The sequence below is a fragment of the Myotis daubentonii genome, chromosome 5 (genome assembly GCF_963259705.1).
Source record: "Myotis daubentonii chromosome 5, mMyoDau2.1, whole genome shotgun sequence".
NCBI classification, from domain to species: Eukaryota; Metazoa; Chordata; class Mammalia; order Chiroptera; family Vespertilionidae; genus Myotis; species Myotis daubentonii.
The window spans coordinates 59,153,628-59,180,662 of NC_081844.1; the positions used below are offsets into that span (position 1 = coordinate 59,153,628).

Consider the following 27,035-nt stretch of genomic DNA (forward strand, 5'->3'; position numbering starts at 1 on the left):
GGCAGGGCTGGGAAATGGGTTTTGCGGTCTGGCCTGCGCATTGCACTGGGAAATGGGTCTGGCCGGTGGGAAGTCTGTTTCCTCTATAAAGTGGGATGCTCAGATAGGACATGTGGGCCACTGTAGAGTCCAGCCTACCTTCTGCCTGCACTCCGAAGGCTATTTAGTGTGTGTGCTTGTGTCTATGGGTTAAACACATGAAACGGGCCAGATTGGTACACATCGGAAGGTGGCAGGCTACAAACAGTAAATGTTCCTTTTCATTGGCTTCCATGGGTTTCTCGAAGTGTCGCAGGCCAAGTTCCCTGGCAGCAGAGCCTGAGACGGGTGTGGCTGTGGAGGGCTTTATCAAGGAGTGTTCTCTCCAGAGCCTGCAGGGGCAGGAGAGGAAGGCAGGTCACTGAGCAAGCATTGGTTGTAGCTGGATTCGAGCTTCTGCTCTGTCCTACAGTGAATTCTGGAAGATGGACTGCACCAGAGTGAATCCTGCTTCAAAGCAAGGGGACAGCTCCTTGCAGCCACGTAGTATTTGTAGTATTCTCGGACTTCAGCAGGGGCAAATGTGACCGCCCCGGGCGGGGGCGCGGAAGGTGAGGGCAGTGAGCAGCCCACACTCCCAGCAACTTGGAGAGTGCACGGCCGGGGGGGGAGGGGGGGATCAGGACCCCAGCAGCATCTCCCGCGGGGGTCCTCTGCTGCCTGCTGCTCTTTAAGCTTACGTTGTAATATTTATATCACAGAAAGGTATGCAGCAAGACCACGTTATTTTATGATTTTCAGGTGTTCTCTGGGAAGAGGGGAGAGGAGGTTTGAACTAACCCCAAACAAGTGAAATGAGCCTCATAGCCTTAATTGCTTTGGCTGGAGCTAGAGCATAATTACAGGATCGAAGAGAACGTTTTTTAGCCATTTGGCAAAAATGAAGCAATCCTTAAACCCTCCTCCTGAAGGGAGCAAGAAGAAATAAGATCTTTTGCCCAAAGTAAAAGAAGAGGTGCTGCCTATAACCCCCCCTCCCCGCCCCCCACCCCATGCAATAGTGCTCAGAAATCAGTATTACAGAATTCTTGGTTTATTGTTTTCTACAAAACCCTCCGTGTGTTTTTATTTTTCCTTTGAGTCGGCAACTTACTCAATTAGCCTCTCCTCAAATAGGCCTCTTTTTTACCCTCTCACCTCATTACTTCAGGTGAAATAGAATCGAGCTACTTTGTGCCAAGAAATCCTCTTTAACCTGAGTTAACTGATAGCAGGGATGGTGGGAGGGGGAACGCCAACTCTCTCCTTTTTTGAGTCCTGGTTTATTTCATATGCACAAGGTCAACTTACAGGTTATGTTTTAAGGTAATATTTGGGATACTTTTCAGAAAGATCTGCATCATCTCCACATTTCCATATCTCCAGATTTGCAAGGACTTAGTGGGATGTTTGGATAGTTATCAGATTTCTCATGTTTGATTTCCTAGAAGCCTCTGACTGTACAGAACAATGGCTCATGATTGGAATCAAGTTCAGAGTCTACCGTGTTTTCGAGTTGCCAGGCACATTTAAGACGGAGCGTAATTTAACAGTGAAGTATAATGGGGAAGGGAGGCCCTGGGGTGCTGCTCCCAGGGAAGTATTCCGATCAAGCTCCTTCAAACACCAATGGATGCATGAGCTCCTCATTCAGTGACACTTCCTGCTCATGGGGTCTGACACCTGGGGGGATGAGGGGAGAGACAATTCAGGCCACACTGAAGAAAGGAGCTGACACTCTCCCTGTCCTCCATGGCTTCCCCCACAAGTGTTTATCATTATTGATCTTGATTCTCATTCTAACCACAAGAACTAAGGAAAAGTGTAGCCACCCAGGATGAAACCTGGGTTCTCAACCTTCTGGCCCTTTAAGTACAGTTCCTCATGTTGTGACCCAACCATAAAATTATTTTCGTTCCTACTTCATAACTGTAATGTTGCTACTGTTATGAATCGTAATGTAAATATCTGATATGCAGGATGGTCTTAGGCGACCCCTGTGAAAGGGTCGTTCGACTGCCAAAGGGGTCGCGACCCACAGGTTGCGAACCGCTGCTCTATAGGTTGGCATTTCTATATGTGCTGACCAGTGAGACTTGGGGGTGCTGATTTCCCTGCCGGGCACCAAGAGAACATGACGCCCGTGGATGTGTTTACAGTGAACTCTCCATCCCACACGGGCCGTGACTACACCTCCCTCCTCATCACACCCGCCCTGGTCCCGGCTGTCCATTGGCAATCCCGCTGTTTGTTATTACCTCTAAGGTGGGGAGATATGGAAAGAGAAAATGATGTTAGACAGCATTCCTTGTTAGCAATGTTTAAAAAGAGGCTTAGGTGAAGCTAAAGGTTGAAACTAATAACTAGCACGTTCTGGATCATTGGTGCTCTGCCTCATGTTTTGTGTGTTGTGTTGTTGTTTTTTAACTCTTACAATGGAAAGTTTCAAAACTACAGAATGTACTCATCCTTCAGTTTGAGCAATTATCATAACCCATATAATTTCATCCATCCTCTCCTTTTGGTTCCCTTCTCTCTCCCTGGATTATTTTGAAGCAAATCCCAGACATTTTAAGAACTGGTTTAAGAATGTCTTTTTTTTTTTAATCCTAAAAACTTAGACTCAACTGCTTAAATTGGGATCATCTTCCCAAAAGTAAAGGAGGAACACAATCACCGAAGTGCACCATGTGGCCAGGCAGAAAAAATCAATCTATGTAGCAGCCAGAATGATTGGCTCATGTGGTCCTGCTCACCAGTGCCTTGACCTCACCCCTCCTCCCTCGTGCATGCCCTCCTCCGGCACCTCCATCGCATCAGTCCCTTGGTTGGGACGTCACTGGAAATGCTAAAACAGCCGTTCCTTTGCCTGTTTAACCTTAGAGTCTAGAAAATTCAATCCAAGTGTAAAGAAGCCCGTGTGTCTCCTTTGAGATAGTGTGTGGACGGAGTGTTCTTAACGCCATCCGACCTGACAAATGAGATGGGAAGGCAGACCAGCCAGAACCATGAGAACAGAAGGCTTGAACCCTTAAGAGATTAACCAAATCTTTGATTTTTCTATTTCCTTCCCCCGCACAAGCCTGGATTCCACAGGGACCAAATAACCAGCTACTATGATTGTTTGTTGATGAAAATATATGAGGCGTGATATCATAACCAGATCCCAAAGTTTAATGGAATAAAAAGATCTCCATCTTCTGACATGGACCATCACCCAGCCAGGTGCAGGATAAGATCGAAATAGGAAAATGGAACCCTAGAGTCAGAGTCAGATAGCTCCTGGCAGGTGAATTGGACATGCTCAATGTTGTATAACACCATGGACTTCAAACAATGGCTGCCAAGAACCCTCTCTTGGTTATTTGTTCTCCTTTCCCCATTAATAATTCAGTGTCCCTGGGGATATAAGATTGCAGGCCTATAAGAAAAACTTCTCACACCTGGCACACTTTATTCCAAAAGCAAGGAAGTGTTTACCTGAATTGTCCTTTTTCCCCTCACTAGACTAAAAAGCAGAAGTGGAGAAAATCCGAGAAAGGGAGATTTATATCATGCTGTGCCGACCAACATTTAATTTGCACAATTTTCAAAATTGGAAATGCAGGCTATTTTTCTGTGATTTAGATAATGGCACTTACAGTGTTTACTGAGAAACATATGCATTTGGAAGTGTTCAATATAGAATTTCCCCGTGTGTGGGTTTGGATGAAATGTCCTTAAATATTTATGATTCGGTAATAGAAATTGCACAAATTTGTAAAAGTATAATGTGCTGCCTCAATTTGTGCAATTTTCCCTTTACGTTTTTTGAAAGGCACAAAAGAACAATGCTCCATTACCTTAAAAAGTAAAAGATGACACATAAAGAACTCTGGGTTAGACGGAGGCAATTAAGAAAACAGGAAAGGGAGCAAATGAAATTGGTGGTTTTTGAGTTGCTTTCCTCAGATTCTCTTAACCCTTTACAGTTCACGGCTTTAAGATTAAATACACTGAGAATTCTATTTCTAAAATATGGAAATTACTGCTAATTTCATGGCAGTATATCCTTTGGTTAGGATATTCAGTGCTTTTTTAGTGAGGTCAAGGCTGTTGGTGGGCCATTGCAACTTTTTTAAAGTGCACTTCCTCTAGCCTGTGGATCAAAGGGTCCTGGGTTTGATTCCGGTCAAGGGCATGTACATTGGTTGCAGGCTCCTCCCCATCCTGGGCCCTGGTCGGGGTGTATGCAGGAGCAAACCAATAGATGTGTTTCTCTCACATTGATATTTCTCTCTGTCTTTCCCTCTCTCTTCCACTCTCTAAAAGATCAATGGAAAAATATCCTTAGGTGAAAAAGTGCCCTTCCTCTAGACCAGTGGTTCCCAACCTTTTTTGGCCAAGCCCCACCTAAGCATCTCTAAAATCTTGATGCCTCCCTCCCCTGTGACATGTTCTTATTAATGTGGAGGATGCCTGAAAGACCATTACTTTGGTCTAAACAAACTTCCAAAGAACATGGCATCCATGAAAGAGAAAAATAAAAGAACAAAGGACAGTTGAAGTACTGAGGAAGAAATCGTTAAAAAAAATAATAATAATATGAAGTGATATGAAAAAATAGCAAATAAGGTTTCTAAACATATAACAAAGAACTGAAATGCATAAATATGTCACATTATATATTTATATACTGTATATGAGGCCCCTAGGACCATAAGAAATGCAAAAAGATCACTGTTAATAACTCATTCTCAAATTGCCCCCCTTAAAAATTAAATTGCCCCCCTCTGGGGCATGTGCCCCCTGTTGGGAACCATTGCTCTAGACCAGGGGTGGGCAACCTTTTTGTGAATGCGTGCCAAAACCAGCAAAATCTCTGACTCAAAATTCTTCTGACGCCAACCCTAATTTTTTGAGAACATGTTACGCCTACTTGATATCTCTTAAGGTGTACGTATGTGAAGAAATAATAAAATTCATTCGAGTGACAAAAACACAGTATATGATGATGAAAAATACATTTATTTTTTAATGTATACATGTACACTGATAGTCCGACAGAAAACTTTATGACTCCGTTTGATATTATCAGTGGGACTTTTGCTGCTACATCACTGATGACAGAGATTTTACATCAGGTTTATATTTCGTGACCTTCAGAGATATGCACGAGCTACTACTTTTATCCGTCAGGCTACTCCTTTTATGAGACAACAAAATTCGTCACTGAGAACAAAGATTCACAAGCATATGTGGATGAAACTAAAACACTGGTCGGATCTAGGAAGGCAGGGAGAGTTAAGGCAGAGGCATAGAAATTGCTCTTCACCTCTCTCCTCAATCCATGTCTATGGTCTTTAAGATAATTTGTTATGTAAAATTATTTATTTATCTAAGATTCACCTACACTGAATTTATCTGAAAAATAAAAAAGTCAATATTAAGAAAAAAATTGTAAATGGAAGATTATAAGAGAAGGTTTCGCGTGCCAGCAAAAGTTACTGGCGTGCCATGTTTGGCATGCGTGCCAGGGGTTGCCCACCCCTGCTCTAGACACTGCCACCTACTGGCAGACTGTCCTAGGAAATATGTAAACCTCTGATGTCTACGATGTCATTATGCCCCTTATGTGGTTCCGTGGGCAGGGCACAGCCTGCACCACAGTCTGCAGCTGCTACAACACAGATGTTGACTTGAGAGTCTTCTCATTGGCCATACACTCTTCAACTGACCTCTGCATTTTCAGTTTTCAAAGAAATTAAAACTAATCTTGGAACACAATGAATCACTTCTTAAAATAAAAACAGTCTGAAACAACTTTGCGGATTGCTGCCGTTTGAAGGTTCCTTTTTTCTTATTTCACCAAACCTTTCTCAGTACTGTGATCTACCCCTACACTCCTTTGTTCTTAGGGATCCCCCTCTGCCATTTTCTCGCGCCCCTGTGACATCTCTATTGAACTGTTATCGTTGAAACTACACTGCCAGAACCGCTTTGTGTTGTGTGACTGTGGAGAGGCCAGTTCACATCTCCTTGTCAAGATCGCACGAGGGCTGTGCCTTTCTCCTCTTCCTGTTCCATGGGCTCTCCCACCCCTGTCCCTCCTCCTGCAACAGGGTCCCATCTTGTTTGTATAACTCCGGACAGTCAGGAACCCAGTGTAAATCTGTAGGTCCCTGTCAGTAGACACCCAGAGCCTATATTCTCTCCTGAACACCTTTGACAGATGATGCAGAGGTGACACGACCCAAAGGTCTGTGTGGCTGAGGGGCCAGCCTCACTCCTGTTCCTCTTGTCGGGGATTTGCTCTCAAGACTGTCTCTATGGTTGTTACTAGAAAGATATCAAATATTCAAGGGTTGACCTCCGTTGAGGGCTGAAAAGCCCTCAGGGATGATGCCACGGCCCGGGGCACCCACATTTCACGGGCATTCCCTAGAGAGCTTCCACGGGACAAAGTCCCGAGTCCCTGCAGGGAGACTGAGGTCGCCGTCCTCTGCTCCCTCAGCGAGGGCCCGCCGCCCTTGTTTATGAAGAAAGGCAGATTCCTGCGGGAGATCCAGGGCCCTCGCAGGCTGACATTTCGCCGAGCCGAGCCAAGCCAAGCCGGACATGCAGGTTCACTTCCGTGGCCTGCGGTTGGCTCGGGCTCCCGGGGCCGGGCCCCGGGCACAGTGGCCCTCACAAGGCCTGGCATTGTGCTCCCTGTCCTGAGAAGTCTCCCGGCTGCACAGCGAATGAATGCCAGCCGCTGCGACAGGAATTGTTCCTTGAAAATGTGGTGTTAGGTTGTACGGGTTGGCCCGCCTCTAAGATAACTCTAAATAGAAGGTGTTTGTACTTTTCAGAGAAGAAAATAAAATTTTTAAATCACCAATATATTTTTTTTCTTCCTAAGGTGCTCTATTGTTCTGCTATTTGAAACAGCCTCTTCCTTGGATACCTTTCGGCCTTCTGCAACCGAATTTGACTGATCCTGCTGGGATCATAACTTAGGTGGATCATAACCAGCCTATGTCTTTTACAATTGCCTTCAATGTTATCCCTTGGGTGACTTCCTAAAAGATTAAGAGTCTCTTTTAAAATAGAAATAAAGGATCCCAAACCATAAAACTTAATATATTTTTTTAATTTTTATTTTTTTTCAATGACAGTTGACACTCATTATTATATTAGTTTCAGGCGTACAGCAGCTTGTTTAAATTTTAAAAATAACGTTTGTTTCCAGGAAAACATAAAGAATAAAAGATAATCATGAATAATCAGTCCTGCTACCCAGACAACCACTGCTAAGTTGGTGCTGCATATCCTGGCTGAATTTTTTTCTATTTATATACATATATGTTCCTATAACAATCAACTACAACTATATATACAGTTTTGTAATCTCTTTTTCACTAGCAATATAGTCTTTTCATGTCAATATTGTTCTTTTCGTGTTTGCATAGTATTCAGTGTTTGCATGTCATAACAGACTTAATCAGCCTCCTGTTAATGGGTATGAAGGGTTGTGTTTGGTTTTGTTTTCCTAAGTTGTTGGTAATAGAAACGGTACTGGAATAAATTGACTGACAAAAGCATTCACAGTTTTCAGGCGTTTGCTATGAATTGTCTAATTGACTTTCAGAAAGGTTGAATCTATGATTCTACCATAAGCTAATGAAAGAGAGAGAAAATTTCAAGGATCTCTGTGCTTTATCATTAAAAATTTGTTTTTACCAATTGGGAGGTTAAAAATGATATCTTCTAGTTATAACCATTTTATTTATCGATTGCTAGTGTTATCAAGCATTTTGTTCAGGGGGAGGCATTTGTATTTGTTCTTTTGTGCATTTTCTTTCATTGTCATTTATTATTTCATTTGGTGGTTTGTGTGGATTGAACTTTTTGTTTGTTGCTGATGATTTTTTAAATGATGAAAATTTTAAAACAAAGTAGAAGGAATAATGTAATACATCACCATATCCCACCACCCAGATTAAACAAACATTTGCCATGCTTACTTCACCAGTCTTTCCCCCTAGATTTTACATCACATCCCAGACATCATAACACTCCCAGATTCTTTGATATACATCTCTAAAAAATAAGGATATTTTCTACAATACCTTTATACACCTTACAAAATTCACAATATAGTTGATTGGTTTTATCATTGCTGAGAAGGTTCTGCTGATAGGCACCAGCCAAGTGCACAGCCATGTCAATGGACTAGGAGGAGAAAGAAACACGTCTTAGCTTTCTCCTCACCTCAAAAATTAAAGAAGAAAATCTGGTGCCCATAGGGGTAGTTGAATGATGGAGTGACCTTGGTTCTCCATCTGCTCACAAGCGCCATTTAGAACCCACTGAATCTGCAATGCCAGCCTCAGTGTGTAGATAAATGCCCCCGCCGAGGCCTGCCAATGCATAGCCATTAATTCATGTTTATTCACTACAGTTCTTTCTTTGAAAATGTGTACACCGAACTTGATCAATGACCGGGCTTTCAGGCCTGGTCCACTGGGGTCGAAGGAGGTCTTCTCTGTTGTGTCCATTTTAAACTTGAATAGGGGATTTACTATTTGGATGGTCAGGGTTGTCATTAGGTCAGAGACACCACCAACCCGGTCTTTTCTTTTTTTTTTAATCCTCACCAGAGGATATTTTTTCCATTGCTTTTCAGAGAGAGTGGGAGGGAGGCATAGAGGGGCTGAGAGACAGAGAGAGAGAAACATCGATGTGAGAGACACACACATCGACTGGTTACCTCTCACATGTGCCCTGACAGGGGGTGGAGAGAGAACCAACAACCCAGATACATGCACTTGACTGGGAATTGAACCCAAGACCCTTCGGTGCTTGGGCTGACACTCTAACCACTGAGCAGCACCCTCCAGGGCCCAGTCATTGCTAAACTTGAGCACTCTTCTCCACCCCCGTGCCCACTGACCTGCATCCTGGATACTTTTATTAAAATAAGTAAGTAAATAAATAAAACCATTCAGGAATAGGGGCCCTCGTTTCTGCAGGATTGAGGAGGGAAGGACACTGTCATGAGCACCATTAACATTGTGTTTTCTTTCATGATCAATTACTTTTTTAACTGACGACAGGAATGGCCATAGGAAAATGGGCACTGACTTTTCCACCTAAACGGTCAATGTCTGGGTCCGTTTCACAAGAAATGAAGCTACACAATCTCTCATCCGAAATGAAAGCGAGAGCCCAAGGTGGAAGCTAGGAGGACCGCGCACAGTCCAGTGTGGCATTTAGCAATTGCTGTGCCCGGTTTTTAAGGGTTCAAGATTCTTTTTAAAAATCTGTGGATCTAAGCATTTTGTATATTTTAAATATAATCATTTATAAATATGTTACAACATATAGATATATAAAAATATTAAGCATCTATTATTCTATTTTAAATTATTAGCAAATAAATGAATCAAGGATGGTCACATTTGAGAAAAAATAAGCACCACCTAAAAGTGAAGAAAGCTACATTCATTGTGATAATTAAGGTGAAAATAAAATCATCTTATTTGGTCTTTTTAAAACAATGAATATCTTTTTAAAAAGTGGCAACATTTTTGTTGTTGAGTTGTGAGTGTATTCTCATGCAGGCTGCCCCTGCTTCTTAGAAAGTTCCTTCTGACCTTAAAGTCCTGGAGGAAATGTTGAGAAGGTAGTTATAACTAATCCAAATATTTTCCCCTCTTTCTTATCTTCAAATAATCCCATCTTTTTCATCGATGTGTTGCACAAGCTTTTTAAAAAAAAAAAAAAAAAGACAAACCCGTTCTGGTTTTTGGCAAGGACTGTATTCTGTTATTGTTAGCAAGGTCTGGGTTTTGTTCAAAGAAAACATTTCCGGTTTGTTGTCATTTCCTTTACTTTTGTTATATATACATGGAGATTCCAAATGGAAGTTACTGTATCCATTTCCGCGGTCGCAGTCCTGTTCCACACATTCAGAAAGTCTTTGAACTGGAGTGAGACTTACTCTTGGAATAACTTTGGTCTATCACCGTGTCTTCTTGCGGCTTTTGGAGGCTTGAAGGATTGTTTTCAACTAGTGTTTCCTGTGCACTTCACAATGTCACACAGTGTGTCACTGCTGGGTCCGTCTCAGGTCTGAGTGGGTCAGAGGTCAGAGCTTTAAAAATGCCAGCACAATGGCTTTAGATAAATATAGGGTGGCCCCACAAATGTATACACACGCTTTGAGTGTTTATGAAAATACGTTTCATTTTCAAAACTGCGCTATCAGCTGTTAAAGTGTGTGTACATTTTTGGGGGGGACACCTGTACATGGAATCTCAGTTCTTTAAAAATAACATGATATACCGATACAGAAAACTAGTGGTTCAGTGCGCTGAGTTCATGGCTGGGACTAAGTAGAGACTGAGAAAGGCCCCGCTAACAAGGGGGTAAATAGCATGTGGTGCTGTGGTCCATGCTGGGGCCTGCCAGGGGCAGCCAGAGGGAGGGCACATTGGCTCCCACGGCCCTTTTCCAGCCTGCACTGGGGCTTCTGGCTCTCCTTTCACCGTATGTAGCTTCTCAGAAATATCTGAGTCAGATCGTTTATTCTTTACATTTTCTTAAAATAAAACAAAGCAATATAAAGTTAACCCAGCCCAGCTGGCGTGACTCAGTGGTTGAGCGTCGACCTATGAACCAGGAGGTCACGGTTCAATTCCCGGTCAGGCACATGCCTGGGTTGCCTGCTCGATCCCCAATATGGGGCAGGCAGGAGGCAGCCAATAAATGATTCTCTCTCATCATTGATGTTTCTATCTCTCTTTCTCTCCCTTCCTCTCCAAAATCAATTTTAGAAATATTAAAAATTAGTCCAAATTCTTTTAGACATATTCTACCCAGAAAAAAATATGGAAGCTGGATGGAGACTCAAGTACTTTCACTTGAAAATACCCCATCTTTTTTATTCATTAAAGAAAATTTTGTCTATGTGGAGATTGAAGTCAGAATATCACTCAGGATGATGTAACAGAAACCCTTACATTTAATAGAATTTCATTCCACCCTAAAATACATAGATCCTTATGTGTTCTTAGTAAAAAACCATTATAGAGCAAGATCTTTTTTTTTCTATGTTTAATCTTTCTTTTCAATTTGCCATCTCCAAATTCAGTCCTAGGAGTTATTATCATTGCCTTCTAGAAGGAAAAAAAATTACTTCTTCTGTCACTCCTTAAAAACTATTGTGTCATTACTAAACAAAGTTTTCCTTCTTAACTTTCCCTTACATACTGTGTCCACCTTCTCCTTTTCCTCTCAGTGCCGTGTTGCTATGGCATCTCACCCAGAATCGCCTTGGTGTTTTGGTTTTCACGGTGGCCCTCGGGAGGGGTGGCAAACCGGCTGTTCTGTGGGCAGCGAGCTCCCTGTTGGCCCGCAGATGTTAAAGGTGGAGATCCCTGTGGCACAGTCAGCACTTAGCAAAACGTATCACTACTTAGCGCCATAATCTTTTATGGACTGTTTTATTATTAACTGTAAATCTTTTTGTCCTGAAGCCCCGTGCTGTTGACCCTACAGCCCAGGCCGTCTAATGCCTGGAATTGCCTAGTCGTGTATTTTAACCTGTAGATTTTCTACAGAAGAACGACAGAAATACACATTTAATCTCCATTTCATGTTTACCCAGAAAAGAACGTTGGACAGATAAAAGTTTTGTCTTTTTTAAGTAACATAAAGCAGGAAAAGGAATGGCATGTGGGGCAGTCCTAACTCTACACCCACAGCTTCTAGATGCTGCTGCTGAGTGTGTGCTGAATGTTTACATGAATCAGCTATGTCTTCCAGGTCACCTGTTATTGTGCAGGGCCAACGGGAGTATGTTGTGGTAGATGGTGATTTGTTCCCTACGTGACAGACACCTCCCCCATTAACCATTAGTTTCAACCTGTTCGTTTTCCAACTTTTTAACCAAATATATTGATCATAGATCAATTTTTAACAGTTTTTGCCTTTTTTCATTTCCTTTGCTCACTTTTTGATGGAGAGGCTTTTTCATAGTAAAATGACTCAAGTTCTGGTAGCTGGAGAGTCGGGAAGTAAGAGGTTGCAACATTCACAAACTGGCTCCTTTTGTGGAAGAAGTGGTAACTGAGGCCAGTACAGGCGTGTGTCAGGGACGACTATGTTGTGAAGCTGTGTGTTCATGCATTTTTTTTTTCCCTGAGAAGATGCAGACTCGGCTCATCCTGTGTTGGGCACCTCCTGGGCCTTCCTTCCCCACTGCCCTCTCCCACCCCTCAGTCACTGCAGCCTGAACAGGGTGCCAGCTTCATCCACCGCAAAGCTGGGCAACTGCTGAGAGTGGGTGGCCTGCACAGGAAAAGAAAAGGAGCTTAAGGAACACCATCCCAACACCAAAAATTACACCACTCGGCACGAAGTTGCAGGGCGGTCATCTGTCCTCAGAGCATGGGCACAGTTAAAGATGACCAGTGTTCTTGGGGATCTAAAACCATTGAGCAAGCCCATGCTCCACGGGGCATGCTCCGAGTTGGGCCCCCCTCCTTCTCTTCCTGAGGCATGGATGCCAATCTAGGTGGCCATAGTGCCACCACGAGCTTCATATTGGTGTGGAGATAGAGGTTGGCCAACACCTCATGGCCTCGTTACCCTTCCCTTTTCATTTGGGCTTAATAATAGTGAGGAGCTTGCCCCCGGGAACGGTGGGTACAGGCAGTGGAGAAGGGTTAGGATTGCAAATTGCCCCATCCCCGGGGTTGTGGAAGTATGCGAAAAGTGGAGCATCTGTTAACTTCTAGAGAGAAGTAAAGACTAAAATTATTTTCACTTGCTCAACTTCTCAATTGATACAGTCTTCCTGCAGTGTCCCAGGATCCTGCTTACTGAAGTGGCTGCTCCCATCCTCCCTCATCCCTCCTACCCTCTCCCTTCCCTTTGTTCTGTCCGTTCCAAGCATCATGATTCTGTGTTGTCCATGAGTTGCCTAGATGCTAAGAGACCGCACAAAGGCAGCTTAGCGAGTGAGAGTGCACCCTGGACGCCAACCTGCCTGGATTCACATGCTGGCTCCGCTCATGGCATGGACAGTTATCTAACTTCTCTGTGCCTGAGCTTCTCCATCTGTACAAAATACAGATAATAATAGTGGTAGCTACCCCACAGGGTCCTTGTGAGGATTAAGTGAAGTTGATACACACAGAGCACCTTAAAACAGTGCCAGATACTTAGTAAGCAATATCTATGTTCCTCTTTTACTGTACATCTACTAAGAACTTTAACATGAAATGTCTTATTTAACCCGGATAGCACCCTAATAGAGATGGTATTTTTAAACGTTTTCCCAATGATGAAACTGAGGCTAGAGAGGATATTGATTTGAAAAAGGTCACTTGACTCTCTAAGTGGCCAGTTTGGAATTCAGCCTCAGATCCTTCTAATCCAAACTCTGTGTAACCCACTGCACTCCCACCTCCCGGCCTGGGTGGATATGAACTCGAAGCGTTGCAGCTGGGCTTCTGCAGGCAGGCCGTCCTGGCCAGGCCAGCCCCCAAGGGAGCTCTGCACCCTCCCTTCCTCAGCACTAGTTACATGGCGGTTCCCTGTCACAGGCCTCTGCGCTCCCTGACATCTGTTCCCGGGCCTGGCAGAGTGTAGGCCCTCCCGGTTACTGTGAGCCCGAGGGAACGAGGGTAGTGTACATGTTTCTCTGTGGCAAGAAGGGTGATAGTCTCGATGCCTTCTAGGGACCCATGGAAGTCTCCACATTTCAGACCGAACAGTTCCATGGGCTCCCCTGGACTCTCCGATGTCAAGGTGACTGCTATAGCCAGCGTGACAGTACCAGGCAGGCCCATTGCCCGCTCTTCACCCTGTGCCCAGGGCCAGCCTGTGGTTTCCATGTGAACTGCCCACACGTGGATGTCACTGTCGCCTCCTATGGAAGCTTCAGAATGAGGGAGGTGGGAATTGAGAAATCTTACACTCTGGGTTTGACCAACAATCCTCTCTACATCTTTAAAAGTGCTCTGACTCTGAACAGTTTTCTGCATGGAAATATTGAAACTTAACCTCGTCCCTCCAGCAGTCAGCTGGCCCTTCCAAATCAGAGCAACCTTTTCTTCATTCATTTTAGTCAAGGAAACGGCCCTTCTTGCCACCTTGTGAGGAATGTTTCACTTATCACCCCTTTCGGTAGGCAGATACAAGTAAAAAACAGCTCACATTTATGGAGCACTTACTGTTTGCCAGGCACTGGGAAAAGCATGCTCCATGGAGGATCTTGATGGGTGCTCAGAGCTCCTCTGCGAGGTTGGTTACTGTTATCAGGCCATTTTAGAGACAAGAAGTGAAGGCTCCGAGAGTTTAATATTTTGCAGGGTCACACAGCCCTGAGTGGGGGAGCTGGAGTTCGAACCCAGAACTGCTTCCTCTCAAGCGCATGCTCTTAGTCTCCATGCTGCACGGCCTTTTCCTTTCAGTGTTTGTATCATTTACAGGTTATGAGACGTTTGGCATAAAATGGCGTGTCTCCCCACTCCCCAGTGCCTGCTAGCCTACAGCCAGTTCACTGTTAAGCCTATTAAATTTTTTTGTGTGTGTAAGATATAACTAAAAAGAAGCGTCGATCAGATACTTAAACCTCAGAGGGAAGGCAGGGGAGGGTGGGGGCAAGGGGAGAGATCAACCGAAGGACTTGTATGCATGCATATAAGCATAACGAATGGACACAGACACCAGGGGGGTGGGGGCATAAGCAGAGGGGGGGAAGCAATGAGGGAATAAGGACACATATGTAATACCTTAATAAAGAAAGGGGGAAAAAGATAAAAATAACAAAGAAAAAAAAGTATGCAACACAACGTTGCATGAAACCTAGCCTAACTGTCCTGTAAAACTATGTTTATTAATGTACGTTTTACTTAAACATATTTATATGTCTTTTATTTTATCTTACTGTTCCCTTTATAACATATAATAATAGTAGCCATAGCCTTGCAGCATTTTTAAGAAAGCAGCACCCATCATGGGAGTCCTAGGTTGGGCTCCCTCCTGTCTTTTCTTTCCCATGATCTGTGGGTGTGCAGGGGGCCTGATCCCTGCGGGCTGTTTGGCTTCTGGGATGGTTCAGTCAATCAGAGGCTCTGATGGGAGATGGGGGTGGGGCTTAAGGAAGAGCTAGGGTGTTTCTACCTCCCTCCCTCTTCTGCAGCAGCTGCCTCTTCCCTGTGGCCCCAGCTCCCATTTAAGTCCTTTTGTCCCTATAGCCTCAGGGTGGTGGTGGCCTCCCGCTTTTCCTATCTCTGGCTTGCTTTACTGCTCCCTATGCATTGTCCACCACCTGTGTACCCAGTGCCCTGGATTAAAATTTCCCTGTTATAAGTAGGTATTGCCAGTTCTTAGATGCTGCTGGATACTCCAGTATTCTCACATGTGATCACGATACTTATTATGATCACAATACAGTTTATGTTTGAGGCATGGAAGATGGATGGATGGTGTGATTGGGTTAAAACCCTCTGATTAAAAGCATCCAAAGGCTTTGTGCTCACTGTGGCTGTGGTATCAGTGGAAACCTGGCTGGGTGTTTGTGTCCCTGGTTCCAGTCCTAGCTGAGTCACTGGGCGTACTTAGAATCACTCAAGTCAGAGCCTCAGTTTCATGGAAAATGAAGGTACTCCCGGTATCCTTGCTGGCAGCCCCATTAGCTGGCTTTAACTCCTTCCGAACCAAGACAATTCTAAGATGCATCTGGGGGGACCATTGAGGTGTCTCCATCAGTGAAACAGCCCCTGACTCCAGCCATCTGCCCTTCTAAGGCACACTGATGGTCCCCAGGGGATCAGGTGCCCGCATGTGGGTGAGCCAGGGCAAGCCTATCACCCCTATGGGAAGAACCTCGGACAGGCCTTTCTGATTCTGACCCAGATGGTTGGTCTTCATTTGGGCTTAACACACTTGAAGAACATATAATGCAGGGGTCCTCAAACTTTTTAAACAGGGGGCCAGTTCACTGTCCCTCAGACCATTGGAGGGCCGGACTATAGTTTAAAAAAAAAACTATGAACAAATTCCTATGCACACGGCACGTATCTTATTTTAAAGTAAAATAACAAAATGGGAACAAATACAATATTTGTATTTGCATGTGGCCCGCAAGCCGTAGTTTGAGGACCCCTGATATAATGCAACACTAAAATTCAATGCTCAGCTGTCCTGACTGCGGGCTTAACCGTCTTTCAAATACCATCTGTCATATATTCACCTGACATACAAAACTAGCAGCAGAATGTGCATATGGGACTTGTCTGATGTAATATACTTTCTCTGTTTTAAGCACAAGCTTCTTATGGTCTCTAAACACCATTTTTAAAAATACAGTATCCAGCGCGCGCGCTCGTGCGTGTGTGTGTGTGTGTGTGTGTGTGTGTGTGTGTGTGTGTGTGTGTGTTTGGGGCTGTTGCTCTGGGTACCTTAAATAACTTTAATTTACTAAACTTCACTCCTCCTCCCCGACCCCCAGCCCTTTCTTTTCAGAAGATACATTTAGACAATCACCATTCTCCTCCAATTCAAAAGACCTGCTGCCCGGCGACTCTGCTCTCCACGGGAGAATACCAGCGCCAGGTATGGATACACTGTTGGCTTTGCTTCTACTATTGATCGCTTAAAAAATTACTTTTCTGAAATGTGTGAATTTTCAGATGCTTTCAGTGAATGTGTTGACGTTATTCATATGAAGAAGCCAGGGTTTTAAAAAGAGGGAGGAACTCAATTTCAGCAGCCACAGAAGTTCACTAAGAGAAAATGCAGACGGTGAGAGAGCTCTTCGCCTGCTTCAGCAGCCATTGTTGTTTACCTGCTGGTGTTTCCTTCGTATCCTGACGTTCTTAATCTTTGAGATAGCGAAGTGTACCCTGAAGATACTTTGCTTTTCACGTTGTCGGTGTTTCAGGGAGGCAGCCAGGAAGGCAGGGGAGGGTGGTGGCCCGGGCGGGACCCGTCAGGACCCCGTGGGGTGTGGGCCACTGCAAAGCCCACTCCAGTTCCCGTGGAGACCATCTTGCCCCAGATTTCACTCTCCTTAGACTGTCTGCATATATCCATCTAACGCTCCTTTTTGCCATCTGAGCATCAGCACGTAATGTCTTACCTACTCTTCCTCTTTCCTTTCCAAGTAGAAAGAAAGATGTGTTTGCTGCCCCCTCATCAACAGCATGACCGTCCTCAGGGCTCGTGGGTGTCCTCAGAGTTGTCATGAAATGAGGACATTTGAGAACCACTGCCCTGCAGCCTGTGCTCCTTACTCACCCGCCCCCCACCCCAACACCAATCCCGCAGCCAGGAAGCTTCCTGCTGTGGCTACCTTCCTTCCCAGCCACAGGGAGAACTTCAGAAGCTCTCGGTGGCCTCCACGCCCATTCCTTTGTCTGGGAGAGCGGTGGGAGCCCATGGCTCGGTGCGTGTGCAGCAGGGGTGTTGGCCGGGAACCCCTTCCGAAATAAGTCCAGGTGTCCTCCGCACAGCCGAGGAGCCGGCTAACAGACAGCTGGAGATCTGAGTAGTGTGTAATTCAGAAAAAGCCGAGCAGCATCTTAGAAATGTTGGCGTGGGCATCATAAGTCATCGGAAGGGATATCTAACAAACGGTTGGGAAAAGGCAGCTTTGTCGTCCTTCCATCTTGTGATGGCAGACCCATTTCTTCTCATCTCCAAAGAGTCCAGGGGCCGGCCTGCTTTTTAGCTCCACAGGACTTTTCAGTCCCATCACCCTAAATAACACACATACACAAAAACACATTACCTGACACCCGGTTCCAGGGGTGGAGGGAAATTCCGCTTAGTTGATGTCTCATTCTCAAACAGGGCTTTTTGAACTACTGTTTACTTCCCACGGTGTCCTTTTGAATAGCCTTCTCCCTGGTCCCCAAATTATCGCCCTGCTGTTAAGTTGATGGATTGTGACTTTCTAATGTCAAAATAACTGCCTAGGAATTGCAAGTCGGAGTGCTGTTACCCATCCAGCCCGCGCCCGTGATGGATACACCGGCCCTGCATTGCGGCCTCAGCGCTGGGCTCGGCTATATTTTAAGAAGGGTTTATGGTCATGTTACAACTTGACCTCAAAGAGTGATATCAGTACATGTCTCACTGTGTGCAGGTGGCGTTTCTGTGATTTGCTTGGAAGACTTCTATTACGAATGAGATAAAGTTAACTTAAAAAGTTAACTTATGTTGAGGGGAAAGCCAGCATAGCGGGGATTTTGGAAATGCAAATACACCATTCTGAGGGAGAGCCAACCTCTGTCCTTCAAAAAGCCTTTCTTCAGGCAGAGGATGAGCAAAGTGATGTTCACATTTTACTAAAATCCACAACAGCACGGGGGCTTTTTACAAAGAAGCAAGGTGGCCATGCTTGGCAAGTGGCGTTAAAATGCAAAAAGTTAAAAATGATAAGGACAACCTTGTAAGCACGAAGTTCCTGTAAGCTGAAGACATGTTTTGTAAAGGAAAGCCTCAGTAATTTGAACTCATTGTGGAGAAGACCAATCTGAGGTAACAAAATATTGAAGCATGGAGACTTCCCAGGTAAACATTTCTTTCAAGTTCAGACAGTGATGACTGGACATGATACCCCTACTAAATTAATGCTCCCCACTCCCTTACCCACAATTCGGAAGCCCAAAAGCTCTACCAACCATTACTTTTAAAAGAAATTACTCGGTGATACAAACGAATGGGAGCCTATTTACAGTCTTTATGTATTAGCCCAAGGGTAGAATTCATGCATTTTATTGCAGAAATATCAACATACTTGAGTATAAAGGCCCACTGGAGTGTTGCAAAAATATGCATTGTGCACCATATTATCTTCTTAAAATCAGAACAAGTATGAATCTCAAAGTACATCAGGCGCCAGGGGTCTGGGATGTGGTGGGCCTACATTTACTCGAGTACTCTGCTGAAATGCTGTGCTGGGGACAAGGAGATTTGAAGCTCGAGTTGAGGATCTTAGGTTCTGCAGTATAAGAGTCACGAATTCATATAGAAAATTGTGAAAGACCAAGTGGGCAGCACATTGCTGAATCACTGGAGAAGACGTGACAAGAGAGCAGATTCAGTGGGGACACCGCAGCGCTCGGGCAGCCTTAGTAATGAGGGCCTGGGTGAGAGGGAAGCGGGGGTGGGAGAGGCAGGTGGGGGAGGCAAGGGTGGCCGACTGGGCTGGGAGGCTGGCTAGCTGTGCCATGAGCAGGTTGACTTAAGGAATGACAGTGACTGTGCAGAAATGAGGAGGCCAGGAAGGAGACAGCTGGCTTTAGTGACTAAGCATAAAATAATTTGTGGTTAGTATATCAACAAAAGCCCCAGAGTCCTTAGAAATCTTCTGTTGGGTGCTTTCAACCTTACCATTAAAATATTACTTCTATTCTTTATGTACCTTGCAAACTTCTTTCCACAGATAATCTACAATAGCAAAAGCGTAATATGCTAATTAGACTGGATGTCCTTCTGGAGGACCTTCCGGACGAAGCCAGGGCTATGAGGGAAGCCCGGGTCCCGGGTGCCAGAGGGAAGCTGGTGCTGGCAGCCGGGGGAAGGAAGGCCTACTCTTGCACGAATTTCATGCAAGATAAATGTCAGTCTGGAAAATTATCTCAGGTTCCCAATTAGTAGAGACCGTAATTAATGAGATTACATGGGCCTAGTTCCAATCTAAGAAATCTCTTGCAAATGCTGAGAACCCATAGCATGCGTTCAACAGTATAGATTGGCATATGTTCATATCCCTTCTACCCATGGGATGAAATTCTTTCCAAACACTTTGCAGTGAGACCATGGGACAGGGGCGCCGTCCCTCCCAGGAGGCTCACTTAAGGCGAGTGTGTGGGGGATAGCTAAGTGGGAAGGGTGGGGAGGACCGTGGGCTGTGGAGACATCGAGAATAGCACAGTTAACTAGGCATGTGCCTTCGGCAGATGGTATCTGAGACACACAGCTGCCACCATGCCAGAGAAACAGAATCAACACAAAGCTGCACGGTGCCTTGGCCTCTGGTGTTGCCACTATTTTCTAGACTGACTTTCCTGCGAACCAAAGAATGCTCGAGAGCCCAGACCGAAGGTCTTTACTTGCCGTGAATGTCTTAGAGGTAGCGCCAGGAGTCCTTAATAACGCGATGATTTAGAAGCTGCTGTCACCTGCTGGACGGAATACCCTTCAAGCTGTGAAGAGATGCTGAGTGCACCCTGGGTGGTGGTGCTGCTGGTGGTGATTTTGCAAAAGAAAGAGAAGAACTTTCCTGTTCTGGGGCAGATAGAATCACAGGCCGTGTATAGTTCCGTGCAGTTTATCTAATGCATAGTTGTCTCGCTCTGTGGAAGATCTATGTTAGGGAAGAAAGGTTCTGAGTTTGGGTGCTCATCAGGGCACGGGGGGGGGGGGGGGGCGGGCGGTGCTTCTGAATGGACGGCAGACCCCTGCACCTGTAGCTGCCTGTGTCTGCTGCGGAGGGAAGAGTGTCTGTCTGAGCATGGCTGTCACACAGTGTGGCGCTTCTGCTGTGTCTTAGTGTGACTTTTGAAGTCACAGTCTGTTTGCTCTGTTTTAAGCCAAAACACAATAACACAACCTGTGCGGGTGTGAAGGGAAATGTAGGTCTCCATGGAATTCTCTCACAGCATTCGGAGTCACTGGTGCTTCTGTTTGTCATTTCAGATGGGGCTCAGCGTTAGTGTAGAGCATTTCAGCAATTATAGGTGTAAATCCCGATTCCCATTATTTGCCAACTCCTTTTTAAAAGCCCTCTTTTCATTGTTGTTGTTTATGATATACAAACAGGGAGCAAAGAACCTGGGGAAATTTAGTTCCTTTTAGGACCTGAGATGCCAAGCGGGATCTGATGTCAAATGAAAAAGCTGGTTTGGAATGGTCTGCCTTGTCCCCAGGCCAATTCTTGATCCATTTTCCTCTCTCTGTTCGCCCATCAATCTAGTAGGAGTGGTACCGTGTCATACACTTTTCTGAAATCTAAATAAATGATGCCTTGAATTAGAGTGCCACCCGCACCTAACCCAGCCTGCCAGGCTACTGGCCAGATATGAATGGCCTCTTTCAGACAGTGGCTTAAAAAAATGTGCCCGTCACTTCTTTATAGTAAGACTTCCCAACTCATCCCTCAAGGGAGACACATACAAAGCTGCCCTGGATTACAGCAAGGCATTTTCTTCAATCCTTTTTCAAACACACCAGGTTCTTTTTACATTCAGACTAAGTCACGGATAAACAATAGAACATCGGGTATTATTGGCATGTATCATTTTGTAGCTTAAGCTCCTTTTTGATTAAACAAATTTATTCTGTACAGAGAGGGAAGCTAATAGTTATCAAGGACCTTCTAAATTGTCAGGCACAGGACCTGTGCCATCTCATTTAATTCTGTAAACAACTCATTCAGACAGAAGTTATGCTCAATTTACAGATGACTAAATAGAGGTTCAGAGAGATTTAATAACCTTTTCTAGTTTATTGATATATAATTGACATATAACATTGTATTAGTTCAAGGTACATAATATAATGTTATGCTTATATTGCAAAATGATTACCACAATAAGTTTAGTTTACATTCATTACCTAACATAGTTATAAATTTATTCTTGTGATGAGAGCTTTTATGCTCTACTCTCTTAGCAACTTTCTTTTTTAAAGAAATATTTTTATTTATTTTAGAGAGAGAGGAAGGGAGAGGAAGGGAGAAACACTGGTAAGAGGCTGCCTCCTACATGCCCCCTACTGGGGATCGAGCCCACAACCTGGGTATGTGCCCTGACCAGGAATTGAACCGGCAACCTTCTGGTACACAGGTTGATGCTCCAACCAACTGAGCCACAGTGGACAGGGATCTCTTAGCGACTTTCAAACATACATTACAGTATGGTGAACTTCAGTCACCATGCTGTACATCAGATTCCCAGAACTTATTTATCTTATAACCAGAAGTTTGTACCTTTTGCAGAGAGATTTAATAGCTTGTTCAAAGTTGCAATGTGGGTGAGTGGCAGCACAGGAATTCAAACCCAGAACTGCACAGTACATCTTCTCTCTTTCTGCCCTGTCACGGTGCCCATTAAGTCAGAGAATGCGTCACCAGCGGTGACCACATCTCCCCAGTGTTTGCCCGCACGTACCCACATTTGGCATTTGAAGTATTACTGATGGCTTGCCTTTAGTGTGTGTTGTGTGCCATTGAGTCAGCTCTGACCCTATGATGAGTGATGGCCCCAATGCCGTGTCCTCAACAGCCCTGCTCAGCTCCTGCAGACTCATGCCTACACCTTCGTTTATGGAGTCAGTCCGTCTCATATTTGGTCTTCTCTTATCCTGCTGCCTTCTGTCTTTCCCAGCATTACTGTCTTTTCCAAAGAACCCTGTCTTCTCATGATGTGCCCTAAATGGAATAGCTTCAGTTTTTCCTCCAGCGATGTTTCAGGATTAATTTGCTCTAAGACCCACTTGTTCGTCTTTCTGGTGGTTCAGGATATCCATAGAGCAATCCTCCAACATTATATTTTAAATGAATCCTTTTTTTTCCTATCAGCCTCTTCACTGTCCAACTTATGCCTCTGTACGTAGGAATTGGGAACATAGGGGAATGTCTTCTTTTAGATAGGAATTAAAAGTAGTCTAAGACATTTCAAAGAATTTACAAGGTAAGAATGTATTGTTTATTTATTTTGTTTATTTATTGACTTTATCTTTTTGGAGAGAGATCAGTTTGTTGTTCCACTTATTTATGCATTCATTGGTTGATTCTTGTATGCACCCTGACCAAAGTTCAAACCCACAACCTTGGTGTGTCAGGACGATGCTCTGACCAACTGAGCTACCCAGCCAGGGTTTGTACTATTTATTAATATCATTCTAATTCTGTTCTCTTCCATTTCTATTTTTCTTTCTTCCTTTAATACTTTGCTGTCTGGTGATCATAGTCACTTGGAATGTTTCTTTCAGTTATGAAAGTTAAAGCAACTGTTTATGTTTCTTTTCAGTAATCTTTAATGGATCATTTGGGCCATAGAAATAGCTTCATGAAACTGTCTAAAACCTCCTGGTTAAATAAAACTTGACCCACTGAAGTGAGTGGTGATCTGGTCAGCAGTGGCTCAGAAGAAAAAGTTCTTCACTGGAGAACCAAGGTGTAGTCCTGGCCGGGTTTCCAGTAGAAAGAGAATGGGAGATCTCTTGCCTTCTTCCACATTCCCTCTTTCAAAAGCTCTGCCATAGGTGACACTACTGTGACTTCTGCCCAGGTTCTTTTATTTTCTTTGTTCGGCCAAAACTATATGCTAGTACAGGGGGAGATCAGAGTGGAGTCTAGGTGCGATCCCCCTGAATTTCTACCACCCCCACCAAGACTTGGGGAAGAAACAAGGCACCATAAGTGATACTTGAAAGACACGGTGCTTGGAGGTTGAGGGTGGGACCAGGAAGAGGGCACGAGGAGGACTTCTAGGAAGCTGGACGCTCTGTTTCTTTATATGGCTGCTGATTACATGCAAATTCACCGAGCTGTGCTGATGACGGTATTTCTGCCTTTGTTAGGGCTGATTGGCTCATTCACAGATAGGTAGGTCTGGATGCTAAGTGTTCGCCTCCAGGCCATCAATAGCCTGTGAGCATTCTCTTCAGAGACCAGGACAGTGCTAACGATGACAGCGGTCTTTCAGTGATGCAATATCCCATTTGCAGGACCATTTCCTTCAGTAGCACGAGCTCACTGCCCTGAACCAAATGGCATGCAGGTTGATATAGCTGATTCCTGTTGTGCTTCAAATTGAGACAGGATTCTGCCCAGCGTATGGTGTTTCTTTGATATGCCTGCAGTAGGTGAGCTCTAGTCTGTCAGCTGTTTACCAGAAGGAGTTTTCATTGCTATGGACCTTCACAGTCCAGATAATGTAATTTCAGACTGAAAAGGGTGGGCTCACAACTAGCCCCACCTGGTCTTAGTGTAGGTGAGTTCCCAAGGGGCGCTACTGATGCCATTAACTCTGTAGAGAAAGGTCTCTCATTAAGCGGTGTCAGCTCTGGGTCCAGTTTAGTTCTTGTCAAAAATATAACTAACTGGGTGTCTGCAGACCAACAGTTGCAGGGTTCAGGCACATGGTTTGTTAAGGGCAGTGACCTTTCCAATGGAGACATTTCTATCCAGTTTAGCTGCATCACCTGAGCTAGCTATAGAAAACTACAAAGATTGAGATGAAAACTATGGTGTTGGCCAAGCCTCCTTATCTCCACCCAGATAGCACAGGGGTTGAGTCACTGGGTGCTGAAGATAATCATCAACACTTTCATGTTTGTGCTTTGTGGGAAATGGTAACGTCCAAAAAGCCTTTTTAAAACCCAGCTTGAGGACTTTGTTTCTCAGATACGTGTTACCCCCTGAGGCTGTGATCACCTCGCTTGGGAACTTCCTGGGACCAGAGAGGAGTTGCTTGTGCTCACATAAAAAATATTCTGCACAGCATTTACATGGCCTCAGTAGTGCCTGTGGTGTGTCGTTACTTTTGCAGACTGTTGAGATAGATGCCTTGAGAATGACTAATACAGTAATAGACCAAACTCTCAAGTATGCCTAATGGATGGTGGAGAGTGTTTGAAAACCACAATGCAGTGAGCCTGACCTCAGTTTGGGACTGGCTCCTTCAATCTACAAGGCCTTTTCCCTGTATACACAATATACTCTTCCATTCCTTTGCTATGAATTGCATTCAATTTCTTCTTTGTATTTATTCTTTTTCAGGGCAGCATCTGCCCTCCAGCAACCAGGGGAGGGGGGGAAAAAAACATTCCACTTGCAAACTAGACCATCTATTTTCATTCAGATAAACCCATCCTATATTCTCATACATAGGCCAAATGGCTGCCTCTCCATGGTAAGAGAGGCACCCGCCGTGTCACACCACAGCCCTCCCTTGATGTAGCTATTGGAGCGACAGTCAGGAGCTGCAAATTGACCCTATGGTGTGTTTCCTTTAGCAAAGTACTTATCATTTATGTTTTCAATTTATCATTCAGAAAAGAAAGATGTTAACTAGAAGCGCTGAAGGAAGGGTAGTCTTTGCATTTGCTTAATGATATCAGGTTCACCACATCAGCCACTGGTGGTCTATTGAGACGTCCCACACAGAGGTCCCTCAAACTCTTTAAATTCAACAGGTCCCGAGCTAAGTGGCTCATCCTCCACTTCCCACCTGTCCCTATACCTTCCGTCCAGAATCCACTAATTAAATCCCCCTCTCGATCCTGTTTTTTTCCTATCTTGGTGGATAGCATCATCACCAGCACCCACCATGACCAACCATGAGGTTGGACACCATTTGTCTGGGCTCCCCTCAAAACAACTATGTTGCTTGTGGAACTAATGTTAAATGTTTTTAAAGAGAGATCTGATAAGACTTTGATTACAAAACATAGTAAAAAAGATGTTTTTTTAATACAGATTAAAATGGATCCATCTATAGATATAAGGTGTGCAGTAAAGCCCTTTCCAAGTATAGCTGGTCTCACTACCATGCTGAAGCTCTCTTTTTAGAATTAAATGGTTTATCTTGATAGGAGAAAGATCACAGAGCTAGTGTGCTTGTGTTTTCCACCTTAGAAACAGATCTGACAACCGCCAGAGAAAGTCTAGGGCAGCTTTTCTGAGGGCAGATCGTAGGAGATGGAGGTACAAGAAGCCTTTAGATGATTTGATGTGAAAGTCCAATCCTGATTTTTCATATGTAATAATAGACTTCCCAGGCACAAAAAACTCACATTGATCTTATATTAAAAAGCTTGGAATTATTTCAAAAAGAACTGTTTCCCATCTGTGAGCCAATCACGCCATCAAATGAGCTTCTCTTTTAAAGTAAATTATTCTATTGAGGAACCGTGTTATATTTTGATCCCAATAGGGCAGAAGTTCACATAGGAGTGTCTCATAAGAACTCATGGGAAGCTGTGTGTGAGGCAGATTTGAATTCAGATCTGCCTGTCTCTGAAATTCGGGAAGTCCACGAAATGGAAATAGTTCTTTTTCTTTTTTAAAAATTTCTTCATTGATTAAGTTATTACATATATGTCCTTATCCCCACATTACCCCTCATCCCCCACCCCCACTCATGCCCTCAGCCCCCTGTTGTCTGTGTCCATTGGTTAGGCCTATATGCTTGCATACAAGTCCTTTGGTTGATCTCTCCCCCTTACCCCCACCCTCCCCTACCTTCCATCTGAGGTTTGACGGTCTGATCGATGCTTCTCTGTCTCTGGATCTGTTTTTGTTCATCAGTTTATGTTGTTCATTATATTCCATAAATGAGTGAGATCATGTGATATTTATCTTTCTCTGACTGGGCTTATTTCACTTAGCATAATGCTCTCCATTTCCATCCATGCTGTTGCAAATGGTAAGAACTCCTTCTTTTTTACCAAAGTGTAGTATTCCAACTGATGGGCACTTAGGCTGTTTCCAAATCTTAGCTATGTGAATTGTGCTGCTATGAAAATAGGGGTACATATATCCTTTCTAATTGGTGTTTCTAGTTTCTTGGGATATATTCCTAGAAGTGGGATCACTGGGTCAAATGGGAGTTCCATTTTTAATTTTCTGAGGAAACTCCATACTGTTCTCCACAGTGACTGCACCAGTCTGCATTCCCACCAGCAGTGAAGGAAGGTTCCTTTTTCTCCACATCCTCACCAGCACTTGTCGTTTGTTGATTTGTTGATGGTAGCCGTTCTGACAGGTGTGAGATGGTACCGAATTATCATTTTGATTTGTATCTCTCAGATGATTGGTGACTTTGAGCATGTTTTCATATGCCTTTTGGCCTTTCTTCTGTCTTCTTTCGAAAAGTATCTATTTAGGTCTGTTGCCCATTTTTTGATTAGGTTATCTTCCTTTTGTTAAGTTGGAAATAGTTACTTTTCTTTCAATTATTTAAAAGTTGTACATGGCCTTTTCCTCTTGCATGGGAAACAAGTCCCACAGATTTTCTGCTACT

At 44.2% G+C, this 27,035-nt stretch overlaps 1 protein-coding gene across 8 annotated transcripts in view; it reads left to right on the forward strand.

The window, feature by feature from the left end:
- Window positions 1–27,035, forward strand: part of ZNF827 (zinc finger protein 827) — a 168,186-nt gene that overhangs the window by 92,266 nt on the left and 48,885 nt on the right. For all 8 annotated transcript variants that reach the window (XR_009453029.1, XM_059697914.1, XM_059697915.1 and 5 more), the window contains exon 8: window positions 16,508–16,611. Coding sequence is in view for 7 of the 8 variants with exons in the window: in XM_059697914.1 (XP_059553897.1) it covers window positions 16,508–16,611 (104 nt within the window). In the remaining variant the exon portion in view is untranslated. The remainder of the gene's footprint in view (window positions 1–16,507; window positions 16,612–27,035) is intronic.